This window comes from Paroedura picta, chromosome 15 (assembly GCF_049243985.1).
Source record: "Paroedura picta isolate Pp20150507F chromosome 15, Ppicta_v3.0, whole genome shotgun sequence".
Lineage (NCBI taxonomy): Eukaryota > Metazoa > Chordata > Lepidosauria > Squamata > Gekkonidae > Paroedura > Paroedura picta.
In genome coordinates this window covers 14,302,040-14,327,508 of record NC_135383.1, presented here as the reverse complement: position 1 = coordinate 14,327,508, position 25,469 = coordinate 14,302,040, and the positions used below count along the sequence as shown (strand labels likewise).

Below are 25,469 nucleotides of genomic sequence, written 5' to 3'. Positions count from 1 at the left end.
AGCTAAATTATTGAGAACCTGTTGTTGCTAAGATTTAATATTTTGCAAAGTTGCATCTTAGTGAGGAGCATGCCGCTTACAAGACTCAGGTTCTCAACGTCATTACACTCGACTTGAGTCTTAACAGTTAACTCACTTATGTGTTTAATCTGGCCCTTTGCACAAAGAAATCAAAGAACAATTAGATGTGATAGTAGAAGACCCCAGTCTCAAAACACAGATCCTCAAGCAATTTCAGGTATCAAAAACAAAGGGATCTTGTGGGTAAAGTGGGAATTTTTCAAGTAGGGCCTTCTTCAGAGGTCTGAATATAACATACACAGCAGCCGATAAAAGCACCAAAGTAAGAGCTGTAAAGTAACAAAGCCAATCAATGAATGGAGACGTCTATTTATCAGCTGCTAGCTCTCTTCCAAAGTCTGCCAAAATTTTAACATTGTGTTCTCTTATTAGTGCATGTACTACAATGAGTGGAGTCACTGGAGCCTCAGACGGAATGGTTCCTCCTTTTGAGCCAACTTAGTCACGTACCTTTTGATCACAAAGTGGATGCGATGCCTTTCCTCCAAAATCCTCTTGAGTTTTGGGACGCCGTACGTGCAAGGGCGCTTGAAGGGGATTTTGTCCGGGATCCCGATGATTTCCACGGCCTCCGGGTCACAAGCAATTTTCCGATAAGGGACAGGGACCATGTGATCCAGACCCAAAGCTTCAGCTGAAAACAATGTGCAGTGACTACGTTAATTTTTTTGCAACGGGAAAAAGAGATCTGTGTGAAAGCGGGAACACTTTTGCTAAACTATATCCCTGAACTGAACTCAAGCTACTGTTGGTAAGTCATTTCGGCACCATACAGAATCAAATAATGAGCTTCCTTCCGTCGCCTTCCACCAAATTTCAGCACACGAGTAATAAAACTATTTGCGTGCAATCCAACAACATATCTGTTGCTTGTTGCTTATGGAAATGGCTGATTTTGAACACGCAGCAGCTATGCACAAGACCTAACCGATCAAACAGATCACAAGTACAATCTTGTAATACGGAACACGAGCATCTCGAATGTCCAGAAACCCACAAAACAGACTCGTGTCAGAAACCAATAGTCAGTGACACATGTTGTGAAGGTCAGACGAGCAATGGGGCAAAGTGTCTTATAATGAATCCAACCGTGGATCCTTCGTCTACCATAGACAGGACTTAATTCCACATGGTCTTAATCTGGAGCCATCATGGGTAATCGAAGCTGCCTGTTGTTCTTGTGCTGATGTTTTCAGGGAATGTCATACTGGGTGTTTCCAAAAACCCACCACTTTGCATCCCAGGGCACTGGGGAAACGGCTGTTAGCAAGGAGGCAGAAGTGAAAAGGTTGAATGAAGACTTAAGCCTCTCTGTTTTGTCCCTGACTCACACGAAAAAAATAAATTCCGACAGTCTTAGAGGTGCTGCTGGCTCCCATTTTATTTTTTATATACAAAAAGTCCTCCCAGAATTGTGAATAGATCAGCCTGCAGCACCCTTTGCCGGCTTTATCCAAACAGACGTTTAATAGACACAAACACAATACAGGTGAGAAAACACAGTGGGGCTAAAAGGGCATCCAATGCAGAGGGAACCATCTGTGCTGATTCATTCAAAATGTTTATACTCCCACCTTCTCTTCAGACCCAAGGCAGGTAATGAAAAATAATCAATGGATGTGGAGGTGGGGGGAGCCAAGTAAGTCACAATGACACACCATATACAAACATACCCTCTTAACTAATCAACACCCAAGCAAATTCTGACAGCCTGTCTGAGATCTTTAGGATGCTTAGGGCTGATCCTGCGTTGAGCAGGGGGTTGGACTAGATGGCCTGCATGGCCCCTTCCAACTTTATGATTCTATGATTCTATGATCTTCTCCAGTATTAGGGGACCCAAAGAACCTCCTGAATCCTTGTGAAGGTTTGCAACCCTTGCAAAATGCCCTCAAACAGAAAACTCCCCTTGCTTCCTTTAGGAATCCATACCATATTACACTGTGAGTGATTAAAATGCGGAATTCGCTTCCCGAGGATGTAATGATGACCACAGGAATAAATTATTATTATTATTATTTATTAGATTAATATCCCAACACTTTCCGAAGACTCGCAGCAGCTTACAACATAACCCCACTCCATAAAATCCCCATATAAAACCCATTATTCCCAGGGCTCTCCGCCCCCTTTGACCACAAAAGACTGGCAGCCTAGAAATCCTTCCCTTGAGCAGACCTCCCTAGAGGTGGGTGGTGGGTGGGTGTATAGATGGAAAACATCTGAGCCTGAGCTTTAAAAGGTGATTAGAGAGATTTCCAGTTGCAATGTATGGCTGCGAAAGTTGGACCCTAAGGAAGGCCGAGCGTCAAAGAATTGAGGCTTTTGAACTCTGGTGCTGGAGAAGACTCTTGCGAGTCCCTTGGACTGCAAGGTGAACAAACCGGCCAGTCCTAGAGGAGATCAGCCCTGCCTGCTCCTTAGAAGGCCAGATCCTGAAGATGAAACTTAAATACTTTGGCCACCTCATGAGAAGGAAGGACTCCCTGGAGAAGAGCCTAATGCTGGGAGCGATCGAGGGCAAAAGAAGAAGGGGACGACAGAGAATGAGGTGGCTGGATGGAGTCACTGAAGCAGTCGGTGTGAACTTAAATGGACTCCGGGGAATGGTAGAAGTCAGGAAGGCCTGGAGGATCATTGTCCATGGGGTCGCGATGGGTCGTACAGGACTTCACACCTAACAACAACAAGAGAGATTCATGGAGAATGTCTACCAATGCCTACAAGCTATGGTGACTGAAGGGAACCTCCACATTCAGAGACACCAGACCTCTGAAACCCTTTGGCATCTTTGCCCTGTTGTTGGCCATCGTGTGAGACAGGATGCTGGACTAGACAGACTCCTGGTCTGATCCGGCAGGGCTCTTCTCATGTTCTCAACTGACTAAACCAAAAGAGCAGCTAAGAGAAGGGACGCACAGCATATGGCTTCTGCTCTAGGCTGCTGCTACGAAATAAAAATAAGTTTTGGGGAAAAAAACCCACCGCAAAAGCAAGACGAGATGGCTCCCCTGACGATAGTCAAGCGACAAGCGCCACAGATGAAAAACAGGCGTTTTCCTCCCACTCACCATATCTGCTGTTAAACAGAATTTGTACACATTCCCTCAGGGTGTTGATGTCTTCGGTTTCTTTGATGAAACTGTCCCATTTATCTAGCGGAAACAAAACCAAAAAAGGAAAACAAAAAGGATTCTATATGGCACCACAACAGTGGACCCCCAGCCTCTCTTGCCCCACCTGGGATCGATCCAACACTCCCCCTCTAAAGCTGAAGTGAGGATTCTTCTGTTGAAAGATGGAGTCTTTCTCTAATGGGCAATTCTTCCATGGACACTTAACTGCTGGGCCTGAACCCGCAACTACAAGAAGGCTTCCGTGGTCAACGATGGCTCGGTCGGTAACCCTATTCAGCATTACAATTGACCCCCAGCATCCTCTCCTGCTCCACCTTCATCTTCAAAATTGCCCTGCACCTCTCAAAGATTATGAACAGAGATGAAGGTCAACTAGAAATTATGCAGGAGATCTGCTAGCAGATTTCCCAGCATTAAAAAGTAACTGTAGACCATTTCTGATTTTATTTGGACAGTGGCTCAAGCACTCCCCACCTCCACATACTCTTCTTTGCAAGAAATGTACCCCCCCACACACAAACTTTAAAATATTCTTAGCAAGAGCAGAGGAAGGACATTATGGATATCTGTCTCCTCATCATCACCAACACCAACCCGGCAAATAATGGCTTGGGAAAGAACAGCCTGAAGCTGCCCTAACGCAAGGGAAAGAGTTAAACCTCCCCTGTCCCCCAGATCCAGATGCTCCACCCTTCCAGGGCTCTACGCCCCCTGCTCTGCCAGCAGCTTTTCAACTTTATATAATAAATACTAGAGATCCAAACAGAGGTCCCCTTGTAATTTAACCCTGCGTTTCCTTTAAACGCCATATTTGTTTTGATAAAGCTGTTTAATATAGGGCAGGGGTGGCCAAACTGTGGCTCTCTAGAAGTCCATGGCCTACAATTCCCATGAGCCCCTGCCAGTTCATGGGAATTGTAGGCCATGGACACCTGGAGAGCCACAATTTTGCCACCCCAGATATAAATTTTAAAACCAATGTGTGGGGTGCCTGATATGTACCTTACCAACTGGTCTGTGGATGCTATCAGCTAAGCTTCAGAATCAGACTTGGTTGTCATCTGCAGGGTTTTGGATGGGCTAACTGCACAATGCTAGTGAACAAGCTCACTGTTTTTGCAAATGGCAGTAGGACAGGAAGGAATATGCAAGTAGGGTAGAAAGGAACGCACTGCACTTCTCCCAGTGCAGAGCAACCCCTTGGGAACAAGGAGAAAGGATTGAAGGAGAACCACCGGTATATTTTGATGGAGCGACCACCAACAAGGGCAGGTCACTCAACACATGAGTCCTCAAGTGAGTCAGGCAAACACCTCCTGCAGGGTCACGAGCTTTCCCAGAGTAGACATTTTGGCTGCATTTTAGAAGGACCTGCCATTTCAAAAGCAGAGGTGCCAGCAAAGGAGGTCACTTAGTGGGGGAGAAGATTCCAACATGGCTTGTCCAACAAGATTCCCTTGGCTTGTTCCTTAGTAGGGGACGCATATGAAAGCTTTGCTTGTGTTCCCGTCCTCACCCATTTCAGACTTTTGCCCCTGGTCCTGACCTTCACATTTGGTGAGGTCCAAGCTCTGTCTCCACATGACTCTGTCATGTGACTTTCCCTTCGCAATTCAGTGGGTCCCAGCTCTAGAGGTTGAGAACCACTGGAATACGACAGACCAATAGTCAGAGGGTGCATAAGGCAGATTCCTTCTGGAAGGGCTTAATGCAGAAGATGATACAGAGCAAGATGGACCAACGGTTTAACTATGTATACGTTCAAATGATGTAAGAATGGGGCATGCACATGTAATTTGGAGAGGCCACACAACTGAAATCCATACACTACTAATTCCCATGAGCTTTCCAGGGTTCTCCCCTCCTTCAACGTAACCATACCTGACTTGTCATGGACTATAGAGAAAAGGATGCGTTTGGAGGAATGCACATTCTGGATGAGCGGACCACTGGAAAGAGCCGATTTCTGACTTGGACCTGATACGGAAAGAAACGAAGCAAAATGAGAGAGAAATCGGAATGATGAAAACAAGGGGGGCTTGTACATCCAGTGTAGGTGCCGCGGACAGATTAATTGAACAAGAAAGGTCTTGCAGCCTGCCAGGCATTCATGCCTTCAGAAGTGCATCACCTAATTCCAAATGGACAGATTCAAATGGGTAGCTGTGTTGGTCTGAAGTAGCACAATAAAATAAGAGCCCTGTAGCAGCTTTTAAGACCAACAAAGATTTATTTATTCAAGGCGTGAGCTTTCGAGTGCAAGCACTCTTCCTCAGACTCTTCCTTTGCACGCCTTGAATAAATCTTTGTTGGTCTTAAAAGCTGCTACTGGGCTCTGATTTTATCATTCCAAATGGTTGAGGGTCTACTCAGCAGTGTAAGTTGTTATGAAGGAGGGGTCCTTAAAGGAGGGCCTCCCAAACCAATGCACCGCACCACATCTTCTGCAATGCTAGCGGTACATTTTTTGCCATCAGCTTGGAGCAAGGAGCCATCTTCCCCAAAGGCGCCACCTACCTTGCAGTACTAGCCATGCCCCCTGACACAACATTCGGTCACTTGACCCCCAAGGGCCAATCCCTTTCCACCATGACCCATAAAGCCCTGGCCTCGGAGCTTGCTATTGCCTTAATTAATTATATTATTAGAAGCATGATTATTAAGCTCTAATCCAAGGAACCTCATAGGGGTCTTTTCCAAACCATTCCTTGGACCGCAAACATTAAGGCCATTACCACAGCAGTCACCGAACTCCTGTGGCGAAGGCACCTTCGGTTCTCCTGTCGGCCGTGGCCTCGGTATCTCATGGGTCGCGTTCGCTCCGTGCCGACCGGTAGGGCCCTCCTGCTTTATCTCCATGGCGATCTGTGCGGGCAGCGATACGCCGTACAGGAAACTGTTGGCGGTGATCCCAGAAAGAGCATCTGGATTGGCCGGTTTAGCATGGATGTTGTTGAGGCTAGGGTCGCGAATGCCCTTTGATATCAGGGTGGAGGAGTTCATTTCAGAGCCAGGGTTAGCCTCTCTGAGAGAATCCTCCGGGAGCCTGAAAGGAGGAGGAAACTGCAGGTAGGTTTCAGTCCGTTATGATGCTGGAGGGATGGTTCAGCGCTGGCACTCAGAGCATATCAGTGAAACGGACAACCATGACCTTGGTTTATGGCCACCAAGGACACGCCTTTTTTCTGGTATGGGGGATAGAAGGCTAAACTCACCCACTTGAGTCCCATTATCAATATTGGGTCATAGCCTCATGGCTACTAGGGCCCATAAAAAGGTTGGGAGAACTGATAACCCTTGCTCATAGGACCGAGCCCTATGAAGATAGGTTGAGGGACTTGGGAATGTTCAGCCTGGAGAAAAGGAGGTTGAGAGGGGACATGATAGCCCTCTTTAAGTATTTGAAAGGGTGTCACTTGGAGGACGGCAGGAGGCTGTTTCTGTTGGCTGCAGAGGAGAGGACACGCAGTAATGGGTTTAAGCTACAAGTACAATGATATAGGCTAGATATCAGGAAAATACAACGATATAGGCTAGATATCAGGAAAAAAATTTTCACAGTCAGAGTAGTTCAGCAGTGGAATAGGCTGCCTAAGGAGGTGGTGAGCTCCCCCTCACTGCCAGTCTTCAAGCAAAGGCTGGATACACACTTTTCTTGGATGCTTTAGGATGCTTTGGGCTGATCCTGCGTTGAGCAGGGGGTTGGACTACATGGCCTGTCTGGCCCCTTCCAGCTCTATGATTCTATGATAAGAAATCACCCAAATGCCAACTAGTGAGAGATCTACAAATGGCTCTTTTGCTTAAAAACTAAAACTGTGTAGCAATTGTGCAGGGCATTCAGACCGGGGCTGTGGAATTTGTGGGTCAGGGCATTAACTTCTTCATCCAGCAATATTCTTGTGGTCTCAATCTTCCCCGTTATCTCTGAGGGGCAAAAACCCATGAGCACCTGAGGTCGCAAAAACGGCATGAAGAGAAACGTGCATTTCAGCCTCAACTCTCGGTGCTGCAACGTCCACGCAAATCGGAATGGCCAAAATTGCTTAGACAAAGAGAGGCGGATTTGTTGACCCGTCTCTTGTCTTCTCACTGATAGTCTGACCCTCAGAATCACCGAGACAGGAGGTCAGAGATCCTCTGTTTTAGCAGTTGCATAACAGGTGAAAATCAACAAACAGAAGTATTTCCCAGGGTGGAGATGAAGTGGCACCAAAACAGACGGAATCGATCTCTGCCAATTGTGCAATTGTTAAAGGGACAGAACGTGTGTCGGTAAAAAATAGCCCCCCTGCCCACTGAGCTGACTCATAGGAAGTCAGCACCCTGTGATTTTACGTCTAAACTCCAAAGCCAACTTGGAAACTCCAATCATTAGTTAAGCACATTCAGTGAGCCTGAATAAGAAGTTAAAGTAAACACAAGCATATCAAACAGCCTCATATTGAGCTGGACCTAGGTTGGCTAGATCTCGTTGGCCACCGGCAGGGGACAGGTGAGTAAGATGGCCAGATCCAAGCTGGCCAATTCCTAGAAATTTGGGGATGGAGCCTGAAGAGGAGAGGGACTTCAATAGGGTCGAATGACCTAGAGCCCACCCTCCAAAACATCTATTTTCTCTGGGGAACTGCTCTATGTAGTCTGGAGGTGAGCTGTCATTCCATTGGATCCCTGGGTCCTACCTGGACAAGATCCTATCCATCTAGCTCAACACAGACTATGTTCTGCAGAGATGCTGGGAACAGAACATAGAGAACTTCCTCCTGCTGAGCTAGTGCGGTACCCCTGCTTGACTTCCCTCTTACCGTTTCAGCCTGAACCGCATACTGTGGCTATGTTCCAAGATGGCCATCAGAGATTTCGCATCGTATTCAGTAGGCTTCCGGAAGGCGAGCCCGTCAGGCAGTCCGACGACCATTAGCGCTCCGGGCTCTTTTAAGAACTTTTCGTACGGTAGTGGCACCACGCTGCTCTTCCCTAAGGCCTCGCCTGGGACAGAACAGATGAGTTAGAAGGCGGACACGAGCTGCAGTGTCATTCCCCTCTCTTCTTGGCTGCAAACCCCAATGGCTCTTTAGCCAAATCGCTCACCCGCCTCCGCTACTGAGCCCCGCCCTTCCGAAATGCACCTTGAATTGAAAGGAAAGGCACAATCAAAGTGTTTTAATGAATAACCCTGGCCTTGATGGTCCAGGTTAGCCCAGTCTCATTAGATCTTGGGAACTAAGTGGAGTTGTTCCATATTAGTGCTTGGATGGAAGACCACCATGGAAGTACAGGGTTGTTATGCAGAGGCAGCCAAAGTTCATCTCTTGCCTTGAAAATCTTATGGGGCCGCCATAAGTTAGCTATGGCTTAGGACCAGGGTTCCAAACCCTTCTCAGCTGAAAGAGTTTATGGGTGACCATAGGTTGATCATCTTGTCCCCTTGAAAATCTTATAGGGTCAACATAGGTTGGCTATGAGAAAGTACAGTTTAGAGAAGGGGTGGTACAGGGTGGTAAGGCAGCCAACAAGCTATCTGAAGCTCTGACCATGAGGCTGGGTGTTAGATCCCAGCAGCCGGCTCAAGGTTGACTCAGCCTTCCATCCTTCCGAGGTCGGTAAAATGAGGACCCAGCTTGCTGGGAGGTAAACGGTAATGACTGGGGAAGGCACTGGCAAACCACCCCATATTGAGTCTGCCATGAAAACGCTGGAGGGCGTCACCCCAAGGGTCAGACATGACCTGGTGCTTGCACAGGGGATACCTTTACCTTTGTCAAACTGTGACCCTCTGGATTTCCATGGACTACAATTCCCATGAGCCCCTGCCAGCATTCGCTTATGGTAATTGTAGACCATGGACATCTGGAGGGCCGCAGTTTGACTACCCCTAGCTTAGAGTATCAGAGAGGATCTGAGAGATCCAGAGTCAGATTCTTTGTCTGCTTTGCACTCTGAGCAGCCTATTCCAACAGGTTTCCCTGCCTCTCTTTCAAATTTCAGCTCCACTGAGTGCCCACAGCCCAACATAACAAATAAGAGCCAATATCTTCCAAACACCCACAAAGGCAGACCGAGCGCACGCCACAGCAGAAAGCAAATTCAGGCAGAGGCAAATGGAAACGGATCGAGAAGGTTTCTTACTATAAAGCACATCAAAGACTTCTTCCACCATCTTCCTGAGAAGGTAAACATCTGATCCCTGATCCGGGGAGATCCGGGGAATGCTCCGGCCAAAGTCCTTGGCTTTCTTCTGGCTGTCCAGGTCTTGTTCTTTCCTTTGCTGGATTCCTGCAAAGGAAGCAAGAGGAAGAGAAGAACAGAGAGGAGAAGCAAAGCAGTTCAGTATTGTGCCCTGAATCCTTCAAGCTTGGAAGCAGCTTGTGTGTGTTCTGCTCACCCATTCTATGCCATTGGTAAACTCTCTATCTCCTTATGGCAATTAATCTATGTTGAATCTTAGCAAGGAAGGTGGACTATCAAGTAAGTGAATTAAATGATAAATATTGTGTTCAAACACACCTAACAGAAGCCACCACAAGATTTACGGGGGTGGAATACACATCAAGGTTTTGTCCTGCTTGGAAAAAAACTATTCTGGGCACAGGACAAGATAGAACTTGTTTGTTCCTGAGAGATCTAAACTAAATTCTGACTCCAGGGCACCTTTAATATCAAGAAAGTTTAATTCTAGGTATAAGCTTTCATGTACAGGCACACTTCTTCCAATACATTAAACAAGACTTCCTCAACCATTACATATAGGGTTAGTTGCCAGGAAGGGCTGGAGGTGCATGAATCATGGCCATCCAGTCTCCCACATCCTTTCCTGGAGGCCAGGAGACTGGCGAGAGTGGCAGAGCTGGGGCAAGGCAGAGGGTGGTAGTGCCCTCTGATGTGCATAGAGGTGGGGAGACCGACCAGAATGATGGGCAGCCATGGTGGAAGCTACCAGCTCTGAACAGAGGTGGGAAGGAGGGCCCTCCCAGTGAAAGCCAATCAGAGCCCCCCCCCCAGGTCCTTTCCAATGGTGCACTAGCCTGAGTGGCCCTTGGGGGGGAGCCCTCCCTCTCAAGAACCAATCAGAGCGTCTGCATGTTGTCGGAAGTGCCCATCACATCTTATGGTATATATATATATATATGATGATATGATAACACCCAGCTTCCTGGGGGGTAAACGGTAATGACTGGGGAAGGCCCTGGCAAACCACCTCGTATAGAGTCTGCCATGAAAACGCTAGAGGGCGTCACCCCAAAAGAGACATGACCCGGTGCTTGCACAGGGGATACGTTTACCTTTATGATAAACACATACACAGAAACAACTTTGATCCCTTTTGAGGTGTACTTCAGTCCTCTTCAGACATTCCTCCCCCCAAAGTCTTTCTTTTGTTTATTTCTGTTCCACTGCCTATTTTTCTGCATGGATAGGGAGCTCCCCTGAATAGCAGGAGACCCTTAACTTGCCTGTACGTGGCCCCATTGTGTGGATTTTGTTAGTCACGGAAAGGGCAGCCAATTGACTATTGCACACCGTGATAACAGAGGAACTTTCGTTTTAATTAAAAGAAGTCCAATCGCTGCGCCGTAACTCTTGGGCCACACAAAACAGGCAAGGTAGACCGCAGACCAAGGAGAAAAGCTCTCTTTGCCAAATGCCGAATGCTCACGATGGATTAGACCTGGGGCGCATTTTACAGCTGGCACGCACTCAGCAGATAATCCCGAGCAAGCACTGACCTTGACAGGCGAGCGGGGCTAATATTTGCAGGAGAATGAACTGTTCTTGAACAGTTCCACCGAGGGGATTAAACGCAAACGCAAATGCGCTTTCCACCAGCATTGAACACGCTGGCACTCCCCGTTGCCTGATTCCCCCCCCCCTACTGCAATAAAACCCTCAGGATTATAACTAAACAAATATGTTCTTTCTCGCCCCTCATCCCGGTTCCGCCAGCAACTGCAGGCCTCCCCCAGCCACAGACCACGAGCCCAAATCAACAGGAGACGTTTGAGGAGTCAGCGACGTTGCACTGTTTCTTTCCCAGCACCTTTGTTTTCCTTTGCAACTTCGGAATGCCTGGTTTCTTTTATCAAGGTGAATTGGATGGAGGGACCGGGGGGGGGGGGGTTTAACCCTTTCCTCCCTGGCCATTTCCCCACCACCTCCCAATTGGTTTTACTCCTATTGAAGGGAGGGGAATACATGGATATCTAAGTTTTCTGCAGACCACTTGGCTTCCTTCCATTTGTGGAAATGCTCTCTTGGATCCAAGCCAACGTATATTTGGTAAGTGGTCATTGCTAAGCAGGAATTTCCACATAGGATTCTCAACTGACAGAACTAACGACCTGCTTCAATGTGCCACATTCAGGATCCTTATTCATTTAGAGCAGGGGTAGTCAAACTGCAGCCCTCCAGATGTCCATGGACTACAATTCCCAGGAGCCCCTGCCAGCAATCACAGTTTGACTACCCAGTTTGACTACCCCTGATTTAGAGCATTTTTTTTTTGCAATAGTTATGAACCAACTCTAAGATCCCAAACACACAGAGAAACCTGCACAATGACCATTAATGGAACTAGGATAACTGGGGGAGGGGTTGAAAATACACCATTGCAGTGCAAAGACAGAAGAGCAAAACCCTCCATGTTGGTTTGTGATCACTTTTGGGTATTCCAAGGCCGGCTCTTCACATCCAGAATTTCTGCACTGAAAAAAAAAAAGAGTCAACGATTCTCTACGGAAATCTACCGCAACACTCACTGCAGAATTTCTTGAAATCCGCTTGGACCTCCTTCCGCGTGTTCATGAAGACCCTCCCCTTCTCCGTCCCAACGACAAAGGTCCTTTCGTCATGAACGGCAATGCAGGCAACCTCCGTGTTGAGTTTAGAAAGTGCTGAACACTGGGGAAAGGAGAGAAAGAGGCACGATTGGGAACACCGGAAGAGAGATGGTGCCCATCTTCTCTAGAATGGAGATTATGCCCATCTTCTCTAGAATGGATTACCCATGTGGGCTTGCCTTTGAAGGAACTTTAGAAGTTGCAACGACCATAGAAATAAATCAATCTGATTTTGTTCATCAGTTATAGCGACAACACAAAACTCCTGACCACTTCCATGTTCTGGAGAGCGTACAAGATTTGAAACGTAGTGGAACCCAGAACTCTGAACAAAAATCTCTGCACAAAATGTCATGTGTCTACAATACATATAAACTGTCCGAACTGGCCTCAACCATAAACTTGGTGGAAAAGCTCCGTCTTGCAGGCCCTACGGAAGTGTGCTAATTCCGTTAGGGCCCTGGTGTTGTGGGGGAGCCAAGGCAGAGAAAGCTTTCATGTGCACGCACTTGTCTTCAGCTATGAAGCTTAAATTGGTCAATCAAACGCCTTTCGGTTAGCTTTAAAAGTTCATATTTAAACATATTGTTCTTGTTGCATGGACTTTTCCACAGAAGGTAGGGGGCCACTGTAGAAGCCCAAGATGCTGGGTGGTCTAGGACAGGGGTAGTTAATGCTGGCAGGGGCTCATGGGAATTGTAGTCCATGGACATCTGGAGGACCACAGGTTGGTGTAGTGCTTAGGAGTGCGGACTTCTAATCTGGCATGCCAGGTTCAATTCTGCGCTCCCCCACATGCAACCAGCTGGGTGACCTTGGGCTCGCCACGGCACTGATAAAACTGTTCTGACCGAGCAGCGATATCAGGGCTCTCTCAGCCTCACCCACCTCACAGGGTGTCTGTTGTGGGGAGAGGAAAGAGAAGGTGAATGTAAGCCACTTTGAGACTCCTTCGGGTAGGGAAAAGCGGCATATAAGAACCAACTCATCTTCTTCTTCTTCTACCCCTGGTTTAGGACACCATCCTAAAGACCCTTTCCTGGGAGTCAGCTTTATTGAATAACACAGGACTTTGCATCTAAGTAGATTGCTTAGGATCACTCCTTTAGGCAAGCACGGGCCGAGTCAGCACACGGAAGCCAGCAGAGACGGAAAGTCTGCGGAAGAAGCCGCCGAAGTAAGGTTTGCCAGGCGCTTATCCCTGTGTGTAAGGTAACCGGCAAATTATGCATGTAAAAAGTTAGCTAGGAACAGGGGGATTATAACTGGCGTTACGGTTGTAATGTTGTTGTGATTTGAAGACCGTCTTTCAAGCAGCAGATTGGAGTCCGTCCAATTTGTCGGAAACAAATTCCTTTTTAGAAAAAATTTCCCCCCGGAGGAGTGAATTGGCAGAATCCAGCACAGTGAGGGAAAGTGTATTACACAAGCAAGAATCTGTTGTTTAACTGAACTCGAAGACACTATCTGTTGCATGGTGCATGGATCTACCTATGTCAGCCTTTCTCAACTATTTTTTTACCATTGAGAAACCCCTGAAACATTCTTCAGGCTTGGACAAACCCCCACGGCCCGCTGCCTAGGCTTTCGCAGCCCAGCAGTGGGCTGCAGTCCAGGGGTTGATGACCCCCGCCTTAAAGTACAATAAAATCAGGGTCTAGTAGCACCTTTAAGACCAACAATGATTTATTCAAGGCGTGAGATTTCGAGCGCAAGCACTGCTCACACTCACAAGCTCACGCCTTGAATAAACCTTTGTTGGTCTTAAATGTGCTACTGGACTTTGATTTTATTGTGCTGCTTCAGACCAACACAACTGTTCATTTGAATCTTTCCTTAGAGCAGTTATTTTTACTCTGCAGCAGAGCATCTGCTTGGCTTGCGGAAGGTCCCTGGTTCAGTCTTTGGTGCTGATCGTTAAAAGATTTGAAGCTTCAATTGCCGGGAAAGACCTTTCTCTGCCTGAGACCCCTGGAGAGCCGCTGCTGGTTGAAATAAGCCATTTTCGGCTCTGTTGGCCACTGAACTGACTCAGCATAAGGCACATTTTCACAGGCAGACGTATGCAAATCGAACTGCCTAATTAAGCCACAGACTACACAATTCACACCATGTTATTGACTAGGGTTGTGTGGGTTTTTTTTTTTTTTAAGGGACTGACAGATCCAATTTTTATTCAACAGAGCTGCTTTTTTAAGCTCTAACGCTGCAAAGAGACACATAACGCACACGCTTCCTTGCCTGATTTCATTCACACTTAAAAATAAGATACACAGCCTTTCTGCAAGAGACGTAGCCAGGCAGATAGCTTGTATGGAAACAAGGCTGTTCTTACATAAGAATTCTGCCTGGATTTAAAAAATAAATAAATAAGGGGAAGGGGAGAAAGATAATCATGTGATTTATTCCCCTTGTCATAAGAGGGGAAGGAGCCTTTGACATCTTGTTGTGGAATAACAACACACAGAGTAATAAAACATACAGGACTATCTAAACAAACGATTCTGGTATCAAGGGTTGCAGAGAAACACCGACCTGCACCAAGCTGAGATGTTCTGTTTTAGATCCAATGATTCCCCCCACCCCTCCTCACCCCACGGAGGCAAAGTTAAAGTCGATTTTAATATTTAGTGTTGATTTGTTATTTTAAGGGATAAGATTTTAAGGTAAACATTAAAGGTTATTGTTTTCATTTGAACTAATGTTAACTTTTATACTGGGATCATATTGGACTATAAAATGTAATCCACCCTGAATTCCCAAAGATATAACAGACTATACATCCCACGAATGGATAAATAAACAAAATGTGTTTCTAAAGATTGAGTTTTTTAAAAGCGCTCTTGCGACAGTGGATGAGATGAAGGGATTTTCACTTCAGGTCCCAAAGCCCAAAGTGAAGCGGAGTGAAAGGAAGCAGCAGCCCCTCCCCTCCCCCCCCCAGCCCCAGCCACCTTTCAAACAAAATCACATCTCTCCTCCCATCCTCAGGTATTCTGGGGGAACTGTCTGCAGCACTGCAGTGCGTAGAATGTTTTGCAGACAAGCTGTGATGTCACAGAAGCTCGGCGTATGGGAGGCAAGGAACATTTTTAGGGATGAGTTGAAGAAAAAGCATTTGTGTAAATAGAGAGGAGGGGGGAAGTAGTTCCACGAGAGGGGTTTTGAGGCCCCGAAAGCAAGCTAGTACAGCCAAAAAGAAAAAAGAAAAAGAGAAGGGATGTAATCCGATTCTCACGAGAGGATTACCCGTGGCCTGCATACAGTTGCTATGTAAGCAGCAATGTAAGCAGAATGGTACCTACCAGCCATGCTCCCTGACATTTTGGTCATCACATCTGCCTAGAGGCTTATGCACAATGGTCACAGAACTGGGGTGAACACTTCCTACTTTGTGTGACAACACATATAGGGCCCACAGGGCTCACAGGGCCCAATGCAGACATGATGGACAACCAGAAGATGTTCTGAGGGGGCAGAGAGGTGGGACAAGCACTCTTTGAACGCTTGACATCCAGGGCAGTCAAGAAACCCCAGGGTTTTATGAACCCCTGGTTAAGAAAGTCTGAGTTAGAGCTTCAGACTAGGGTCCAAATGGCCCAGCTCTGAAAAACCACTCTGCCCTGGCTGGCTTTGGCTAGTCACCTTCTCTGCCACCTTAACTTGCCCTCATGAGGTTGTTATTGTGAAATAACAATGCTGAGAACAATGCTGTAAGTCAGTCATTGGGGATAAAAGCTGAGCATAACCAAACAAATATTTCCCAAAAGCTTACCATAGAATCTAAGGCAGACACTAAACTGGTGATGACTTCGTCTTTCTGGGAGAACACCAAGTGCCACTGGTCGGGCCTGGAGTGGTTCGGTGGCCCATCAGATATCTTCCCCAGCAGTGCCATCGTCACCTGAAATAAAGCAATGCCAGGAGCTTCAGATTGGGCACGTCTGTCTACTTCGTTGCTAGACCGCCTCCCTTACAGAGACCCAAGGAAGATTACGCATGCTTGAAAACGATGCAAGAGGAACAAGATTCGGCGAATGGATAATAAAACCAACAGACATGAAAACTGAATGACGGCATTTGTGGCTTGCAAAGCCCCATCCTGACCCAACCCTTGAAATGTAACCCGACCTGGATGAGCCCAATCCGGTCAGATCTCAGAAGCTAAGCAAAGTCAACCCTGGTTACCCTTTGAAAGCGCAACCTCAAAGTAAAACCAAGGTTGTGACGTTGGGGGACGGGACAGGCAATGGAAAACCACTTCCCAGCATCTCTTTCCTGCCAGCCAGATAATCTGAGGCTCTCCTGGCTATATTGCACCCATAAAGACACCCATAAAGGAGCATACGAAAACAACATCTTAAAGAAAAAGAACCAACTGTGTGGCCAATATCTAAGTCAGCCTTTCTCGACTTTCTTACCACTGAGAAACCCCTGAAACATTGCTCAGTCTTTGGGAAATCTCAGAAGTGACGTGATCATACAGAATAAGATTGGGAAGCATAGCTGGGTACATGCCCACCTGGGGTCCCTCCCCTTCCTGCTCCCCCCAGATCCACCCATCATGGGCCATGGGGGAGAGAGAGAGAGAGAGAGAGAGAGAGAGAGAACAGTCGACATATATGGTCATATCACCAGATAAACGTTTAACAAATGTAAAAAAAAAAATTAAAAATTAATTAACTCCCACCCATTTGGGAAACCCTTCCAGGGCCGTCAAGAAACCCATGGTTGAGAAAGCCTGATCTAAGTATACAATAAAGTATAATAAGCAAAAAAGTATCTTTTATTCCCTGCTTAAATACTAATATTCAAGGACAGTAATGCAGAGGAAAATATTCACAGATATATCCATCAAGCAATGCTGGACGAGGTTCCAGAATACCCTCCTTTCACCTAAGATTGTGAAATCTATTACACCCACCCCATACGAGAAGTAAATAATAAATAATGTTAAATGTGACACCATGGCCCTGAACCAGAGAGGCACAGTTTGCCATTCTTCCTTGCTTGGATTGAGCCAAAGTAGCTGTCCCACACAAAGAATCTATTCCTTGGGGAGGCCCACAAAGTTTCTGTGCAGGGAATTCTTTTTATTAATTCATCATTTAAGACAGCCCTCTACTTCCCGCTCCAGTCTGAAGGGCTGCGGCCCAGAAATAGGTCTACTAGACTTTCTGAGCAAGTCAAATCAGGTCAAACGGAAGAGGGCAACCAAGGTGAAGAAGGGGTTGGAGCACTTTCCCTAGGAGGAAAGGCTGAAGATTCTGGGATTTGTCGGTTTAAAAAAGAGGCAAATAAGGGGACGACATGATAGAGGTTTATAAAATCATGCACCAGGTGGAGAGAGCTGGCAAAGAGAACCTTCCCCCTTTCCCAAAATGCTAGAATTCAAGAGCATCCAACGAAGCTGTTACACAATAGATTCAGGACTGACAAAAGGGAATACTTCTTTACACAGTGAATGTGGAATACTCTAGCAGAAGATGCAGTGAAGGCCACAGGAGTAGACAGCTTTAAAGGGGGATTAGACAACCTCATGGAGGAAAGGTCTATCAGGACCTACTAGTCATGGTGACTAAAGAGGGCTTCCACATTCAGGGGCAGTCAGTCAATCTCTGAATCCCTGTGTCAGAAGACAATATCAGGGAAGGCTTTGGCCTCCATGGCCTGCTGTTAGCCCCTTGGAGGAACCGGCTGGCCACTTTGTGAGGCAGGATGCTGGTCTAAGTGGGTAATTGGTCTGATCCAGCAGGGCTCTTCTTATGTTCCCTTGAAGACCTCAGCCTCTCTGCCCTGTTGTTGGCCCTCCAGAGGAACTGGTTGGCCACTGCATGAGACGGGATGCTGGACTAGATGGACCATTGGTCTGATCCAGCAGGGCTGTTCCGAGGTTCTTACAATCCATTCATACAGTTCCACCTCCAAAACTGCTAAAAGCAGAGAAAATACACAGAGACCAAGGTGGTAATATTTAGCATCTGCACGCCTTTTTTGCAGTAATCTCTTCCAACGGTCCTGCAGAGCAGGCCAGTGCTGTCTTCCGCATATTGCAGATGCACAGACCGAGACATGAAGAATACAGCTTGCCTAAGGCCACAGCAATGACCCCCCAGGCCAGGCCAGACCAGACTAAAATCACAATACTCCTCTCGCTCCTGCCTATGAAGGTAGATGCTGGCTGCCATACCTTCTCAGGAAAGCACCGAATTATTTTGCTACCTTGTTTTGGTTTCCGCAATTAAAATGAGCCTGGCATTTTTTGTTCAGCGGTAGTTCGACACCGATCCAGGCCAACCGTGAGGCCCGCACTGCAAAACAGACCAAAGTGTGTGTGGAAAATAAATCGCTTGTTGATGTGAAAGAGAGACAGGAAAATATCTAATGAAACAAAATGGATGGGGGGGGAGAGATGCGGAGACTAGGGAGGCTGCCTGGAGACTGGGAATGAAGCTAGCTCAGCTTAACTCAATTTGCTAATGAGGCAACAATTGCCAAGAAGAGAGCTCAAGGCCCTGGGGAAGGGGGGGGGGGGGCTGAGATCGAATGGCCTGCAGGAGAGAGGAGATTTGGATGCAAGGGACAAAAAAAGAAAGCCCATTGAGTGGGGATGCCTGTTAAGCAGCAGATGGGCCTTAGAAAGGGCCTCATGAAGAAGCACTTAAGGTATGCATTACCTGTTTTCAGAGCTGCACCTCTCCTGGAGACAGTCTGCACTGTCTCCTGCTATTGGGATTTCTACTTGGTTTTCTACACCCTTTCTCCATTTCTGGCCAGTGCTCAGACTAGGACAATGGGTGGGGGGAGATGGACAAGGTTGCATTAACCTGGGCAATCCAGGTTGAGGCTGCCTTCCCCTAGTCAAGTTTTGATTGGACTGGGCCTTCTTGGCTTGATGAGATCTAAAGCGGTGGTCTCCTGTGCACGGATGGGGAACCACCTGTGCGTCATGGAACCCCACCAGCCGGCTTCATCACCAGTATGGAGCTTCTGGAGCTTCTTCCTCTAGCATCAGCGATTGGATGGTGGGTGACGGAGAGTCCTCCAGTAGAGCTTGAGGAGAAAGATGCCAGTATGCTCCCCTGCCAGGCATCTTTCTCCTCAAGCTCTACTGGAGGACTCTCCGTCACCCACCATCCAATCGCTGATGCTAGAGGAAGAAGCTCCAGAGGGACAGACCAGAACCAATGGGATGAAATTAATTCAAAAGAAATTCTGCCTAAGCATCCGGAAGAAGTTCCTGACAGAGCGGTTCCTCAGTGGAACAGGCTTCCTCGGGAGGTGGCGGGTTCTCCGTCTTTGGACATTTTTAAACAGCCATCTGATGGAGAGGCTGATTCTGTGAAGGCTCAAGGAGGTGGCAGGTTACAGTGGATGAGTGATAGGGTTGCGTGTCCTGCATAGTGCAGGGGGTTGGACTAGATGACCCATGAGGTCCCTTCCAACTCTATTATTCTATGATTCTAAGCTGGATGCCTCTTCCTCATGCTTAGGCCCAGAGCCAGCAGGGAGCGCCTCTCCATCCAGCCACCAACTCTGGCCAGAGAGCAGAGGGAGAAGGGGCAGCTCCCAGGCATATTTGCCTTGTGTCTGGGCCAGGATCTCACTGCACCCACGATTTCAAATGTCTTCCCCCTTCGGTAAGCTCTTAAGCAGGTTCACCCCCCCCCCCCCCGCAGTTTCTCCCACCAGCCTTCCCTCCCTTCAGAGCACGCCCAGTCTCCATCAGTGTGGCTTCCCTTCACTTTTAAAGGATGTTCAGTCTTCATCAGCAAGCCTCAATATTCCCTCCTTTCAGGAGCATGCTCAATTCATCAGCCAGTCTCAACATTCCCTCCATTCTGAAGCCCGCTCAGTCTTGATCCAGTTACGTTTTTTCAGGCTTCCCCCCCCCCTTTGAGTTATTTTACAGGGTCATCTTTTCTGCACCTCTGGGGAATCCTCTGAGTAGGCAGGCAGAGAGCTCGGCTTTGTCTGTGGTCGACCTGAAACTTGTCCAGACAACTGGTCATCCACACGCGTGTTCTTGCTCCTGCTTTCTGAACACAGCAGATTGCAAAGAAGAAGAAGAAGCATGTGCGCTAACACTCTCCCTGTGTGCTAGCGCTGTGTAGAACACACACAAATTGCATGGAGGTTGGGGGAGGGCAGTAGGCTGGCGCCCACTTTCCAGACCCACACAATCAACATGCAGGGCTCTGGATTTTGCTGCTTTCATCCTGCATACAAAGCCAGCCATTTCCCTATTAAGTTAGTGATGTGGATATAAAGGGGAAATGTGCAAGCCAACCAGCGGGGCCAGAAAGTCACAAAGGTGTAGCCGACAACAACATCTCTAACGCCTTCCAAGCACAAATGGATGGAACTTGTAAGCACAGGGACCACCACGGCCAGTTTGAAGCCCACCTCTGCCTCAAACTGACCCGGTGACCTTAGGCGAGTCACTCTGGGTCAGATTCAGCCTCCCCACCTGCGCTCCAGCAACAGCAAAAGGGAGCCCAAGAAGGCTGATCTAAATGTCCTGCATTAGCCTACGCACATCTGAGTTTTGCATCAAAATGTCCAAGGCTGCATCAGAAGCCAGACTGTGTGTGTGTGCCACATGAAATGACAAAATCAAAAACCTCTGAACCCCCCCCCCAAAAGAAATCACATTTTTTGAGGAGTATGCAAGTCCCCTCAAGCTTCTAGCCCTCCCGACCACCTCAAAATGACTTCTGCAGAATGTCAGAGCTAGAGCAGAATTTTGACAGTTTGAGGAGATTCGGCGAATTTTGACAATTTGAGGAGATTCAGTTTCGGCTCTGCCTCTTTCGGATCGTGGCTAGCGAGCCCCAAATCAGATCTCGGGCTGGCCTTCTCGAGATACGAAACCTTCCAAAAAAAGGATTATAAACACAGGAACGGGGGCAAAGAAGCAGAGCAAAAACGACGTGACCCGTTTCTAACGGTTATAGGCAAGATTTCCGCCGGCGGCCCACGGAAGTGAGGGAGGAAGCATCTGGAATGCGGGGGAGGGGAGCTTTCAGGGGACTTCAAAATAAGAAGCATCTTTATCTTAATCTGTGCAGAAAGACGCCTTATCACGAGTCAGATGAGGGACAGCGGGCGCAGTGCAGCCTGATCTCGTCAGATCTCGGAAGCTGCAAAGGGTCAGTGCTAGGAAGAGCGACCACCAAGGCAGACTCTGCGGAGGAAGGCAGAGGCAAGCCCCACTGTGCTTCTCACTGGCCCTGAGAAGCCCCTTGCTGGGGTCTCTATCAGTCAGTTGCTCCCTGACGGCACTTTACACACGCATAGGCCACAGACTGTGGGCCAGGGTTGCCGGCTTCGGGCTGGGAAAAACCTGGAGACATTTGGGAGTGCTGCCTGCAGATGCTGGGGTCTGAGGAGGGGAGGGGTTTCAATGAGATACCCCGTCATGGAGACGACCTTCCAAAGCAGCCATTTCCCGTAGCTAAACTGATCTCTGTCATCTGAAGAAGAAGAGTTAGTTCTTATAAGCTGCTTTTCTCTACCCGAAGGAGGCTCAAAGCGGCTTACAGTTGCCTTCCCATTCCTCTCCCCACAACAGACACCCTGTGGGGTGGGTGAGGCTGAGAGAGCCCTGATATCACGGCTCAGTCAGAACAGTTTTATTAGTGCCCTAGCTAGCCCAAGGTCACCCAGCTGGCTGCATGTGGGGGAGTGCAGAATCGAACCTGGCATGCCAGATTAGAAGTCCGCACTCCTAACCACTACACCAAACTGGCTCTCTGGAAATCTGTTGTAATAGCAGGTGTTCCCCAGCCACTACCTGGAGATTGTCAACCCTTGATGAGGCTGGCAATTGGTAAGCCTTCCTTTGTTCAGCAGCATTTACTTGCATTTCTCACGTGCTTTGCTCCAGGGTTCCTTTGAATCGATAATTTCCTAGGTGGGTTTCTTTTTTTTTTGGTAGGGAGGGCAGATCTATTGTTCTTATACAGCTCTGTAAATATAAGAACAGAAGAAGAGCTCTGCTGGATCAGACCAGTGGTCCATCTAGTCCAGCATCCTGTCTCACACAGTGGCCAACCAGTGCCTTGGGATGGCCAACAACAGGGCATAGAGGCCAAGGCCTTCATAAGAACATTGGAAGAGCCCTGCTGGATCAGACCAGTGGTCCATCTAGTCCAGCCTCATTTCTCACACAGTGGCCAACCAGTGCCTTGGGATGGCCAACAACAGGGCATAGAGGCCAAGGCCTTCCTAAGAACATCGGAAGAGCCCTGCTGGATCAGACCAGTGGTCCATCTAGTCCAGCATCCTGTCTCACACAGTGGCCCACCAACTACATGGCACAGAGGCCAATACCTTCCCCTGAAGTTCCCTCCTGTCAGAGAGATTCGGGCTGACTGTTCTTAACACGGAGGTTCTCTTTAGTCACCACCGCTAGTAGCCACTGATAGACCTGTACTCCAAGAATCTGTCCAATCCCCTTTTAAAGCTGTCAATTCCTGTGGCCATCACAATACCCTCTGGCAGCAATTTTCATATTCTAATCTGGGCTTTCTTAACCAGGGTTTCATGAAATCCTGGGCTTTCTGGACAGCCCTGGAAGGGTTTCATGACTGGGTGAGAGTTAAATTTTTAGAGAGTTTTTAGAGTTGGTTCTTATATGCGGCTTACAGTCGCCTTCCCATTCCTCTCCCCAGAACAGACACCCTGTGGGGTGGGTGAGGCTGAGAGAGCCCTGATATCACTGCTCAGTCAGAACAGTTTTATCAGTGCCGTGGCGAGCCCAAGGTCACCCAGCTGGCTGCATGTGGGGGAGTGTAGAATCGAACCCGGCATGCCAGATTAGAAGTCCGCACTCCTAACCACTACACCAAACTGGCTTTTAATATATATTTTAAATGTGTTAAGCATTTATCAAGCTTTCTCAACTTTTTTACCCTTGAGAATCCCCTGAAACATCCTTCAGGCTTCGAGAAGCCCCAGAAGTGGCACAATTGTGCAGAATATGGTTTGGAAGGATAGTTGTATACATGCCCACCTGGGGCCTCTCCCCTTCCTATCCCCTCCAGGCCCATCACTGGCCATTTTGGGAGGGGTGAGTGGGTTGACATGGCCATGTGTGGTCATATCACTGGGAAAATGTCTAACAAATTTAAATATATATATTTAAAAATTAACTCCCACCCATTCGGGAAACCCTTCCAGGGCTGTCAAGAAACCCCAGGGTTTCACAAAACCCTGGTTGAGAAAGCTTGACCTAAATAAATAAAAGTCAGGACAGTGGTCACAAAACTGAACCAAACTATAATTGAAACTAGAATGGCTGCTTCGGTTCTTCCCTTACTCACAGGAGATGCTCACAAAGCTCATCTCTTCCAAATATTTCCATGATTTTTTTTCCTCTTTGAAGAATCGGGGTCTTCTCACTGCCATTCGAACTGTATCCGTGTTTATTGGCTGCCTTCAGCTTTTAACTTTAAAAGCTTTCTTTTTGCATTGGGGGGGGTTCCCACCATACACATGCACACTCACCCCCCTGTTAAACACCAAAAAGGTTCTTTCTGCACTAATTCAAAGCAGATCCCAACCCCACTGAAAATTTCATTTCTTCAGGAAGTAAATAATTGGTCCCATGTGTCTATTAAAAGCACCAAAGCCAGATGGGGGGGGGCATGGAGGGGGGGGGTGGAGAATGACCCATCAGGTGAAGAAAAGGACGTCATTCAAATGCAAGTATTACCTACCTGTGTTTTCTCAAATCCAAACGTCTCCATTGCAGGTTTTATGAAAAGGTGTCCGGGGTGGGGGGAGGTGGGGAGCAAAGCAACTTTGACAAAACGCTGAGGAAAATGACCTATATCCTCTAGCAACTCTGGTCACAATGGAAAATCTTATTACAAAAGAAGCCCGTTTGAAGTGCAGCCAAGGCACAATTAAAGATTAATCTCTCTCGCTTTCAAAAAAAAAATCCCAATACACACTCATTGCTCCAACCCCCAAGTCAGTAACAAAGTGCCTATTGATCTCTCAAGCAGGGCAGGATTTGACCTTCATTGGAGACTTGTTCCAAAATCACTGGGGTGGGGGGGGGAGAGAAATAAACACAAAAAACTGTGGCCCCATTTTCAAAACAAAATCAGGGCTCAGAGGCTATCCTACAATGAACTTCTAGCACTTGTAGGGCTAGGTGCAAATGCTACCCCACTGCCAAGGTATTGTATTGCACAAGGGAACAGCAAACCCTTTCTATTTTCGATTTGGAAAGGCCAGAAGGTCTACACTGGGATTGGACCTCCTTGGTTTCGCCTGTGCTTTGACACTGCACTGGATGGATTTTCTAAAGAACAGTACTTAAAAAAACAGAATGTTTATTAATCATTCACCCGTTCAGTTGAAACCGGACAAACCATGATTCCACAGGGTAACCATGGTTCGATGGCGAAACCAGGGTTACAGGGGATCATTCAAAGGCTGGTTTGAAGCAACAGGCGTTGGTTCCATCACTTTCAAACACGTGCAAACACACCCTGCGCAGACCCTGCTTATGTCCTGGTCAACTCATCGGCAAGTTTGATGGCGCAAATGAAAAAAACCAGGATGTCCACATTCATACATCACACAAAACCATAGTCGAGGCTCACTTCAAGCCATGGTTTCAGAGCTTGGTTTGACATACCCTAATCAATTACACTTCGGAACATGGGACTGTTCTTGGCTAATCACCCTAAGCATGGTTCATTTAACTACACCATGATTTTGCATGATATTTAGGCTAGGCATTAGCAAGAAGATATTGTTTAGTTTTTAGCTGACGGTTTTGGCTTTGTGGTTTGTGGAGTCCTATGATTCTCTCATTAGATTTGTGCTTTTTTGCAATCCTTTCCCCCCATCCTCTCGTATACATGAATTCTCTCTTTGGAAAACTTGGTATATGAGAGGCTGTCTTGGTCTGGGTTCATCGCCCTCCCTGGTTGCCGCTTGAAAATGTCTTCACAGTGTCAAACCTCCATGTGACTTTTTCCCCAGGGGCATCTTTTGGTCAGGTCATAGAGCTTCCTGGGAGCAGCGGTATACAAATCCAATAGATAGATAGATAGATAGATAGATAGATAGATAGATAGATAGATAGATAGATAGATAGATAGATAGATAGATAGATAGATAGATAGATAGATAGATAGATAGATAGATAGATAGATAGATAGATAGATAGATAGATAGATAGATAGATAGATAGATAGATAGATAGATAGATAGATAGATAGATAGATAGATAGATAGATGAAGAGTTGGTTCTTATATGCCGCTTTTCCCTACCCAAAGGAGGCTCAAAGCGGCTTACAGTCGCCTTCCCATTCCTCTCCCCACAACAGACACCCTGTGAGGTGGGTGAGGCTGAGAGAGCCCTGATATCACTGCCCGGTCAGAACAGTTT

The 25,469-nt window shown here is 47.3% G+C and overlaps 1 protein-coding gene across 6 annotated transcripts in view; it reads right to left on the bottom strand.

The window, feature by feature from the left end:
* The window catches only part of GTF2IRD1 (GTF2I repeat domain containing 1), a 91,314-nt gene that overhangs the window by 29,542 nt on the left and 36,303 nt on the right, over positions 1 to 25,469 (bottom strand). For all 6 annotated transcript variants that reach the window (XM_077311214.1, XM_077311209.1, XM_077311212.1 and 3 more), the window contains exons 2-9: positions 15,831 to 15,959; positions 11,975 to 12,116; positions 9,348 to 9,494; positions 8,024 to 8,207; positions 5,954 to 6,264; positions 5,100 to 5,195; positions 3,153 to 3,236; positions 532 to 715 (exon numbers count right to left, since the gene is read on the bottom strand). In XM_077311214.1, the coding sequence (XP_077167329.1) occupies positions 532 to 715; positions 3,153 to 3,236; positions 5,100 to 5,195; positions 5,954 to 6,264; positions 8,024 to 8,207; positions 9,348 to 9,494; positions 11,975 to 12,116; positions 15,831 to 15,953 (1,271 nt within the window). In that variant the 5' untranslated portion in view covers positions 15,954 to 15,959. The remainder of the gene's footprint in view (positions 1 to 531; positions 716 to 3,152; positions 3,237 to 5,099; positions 5,196 to 5,953; positions 6,265 to 8,023; positions 8,208 to 9,347; positions 9,495 to 11,974; positions 12,117 to 15,830; positions 15,960 to 25,469) is intronic.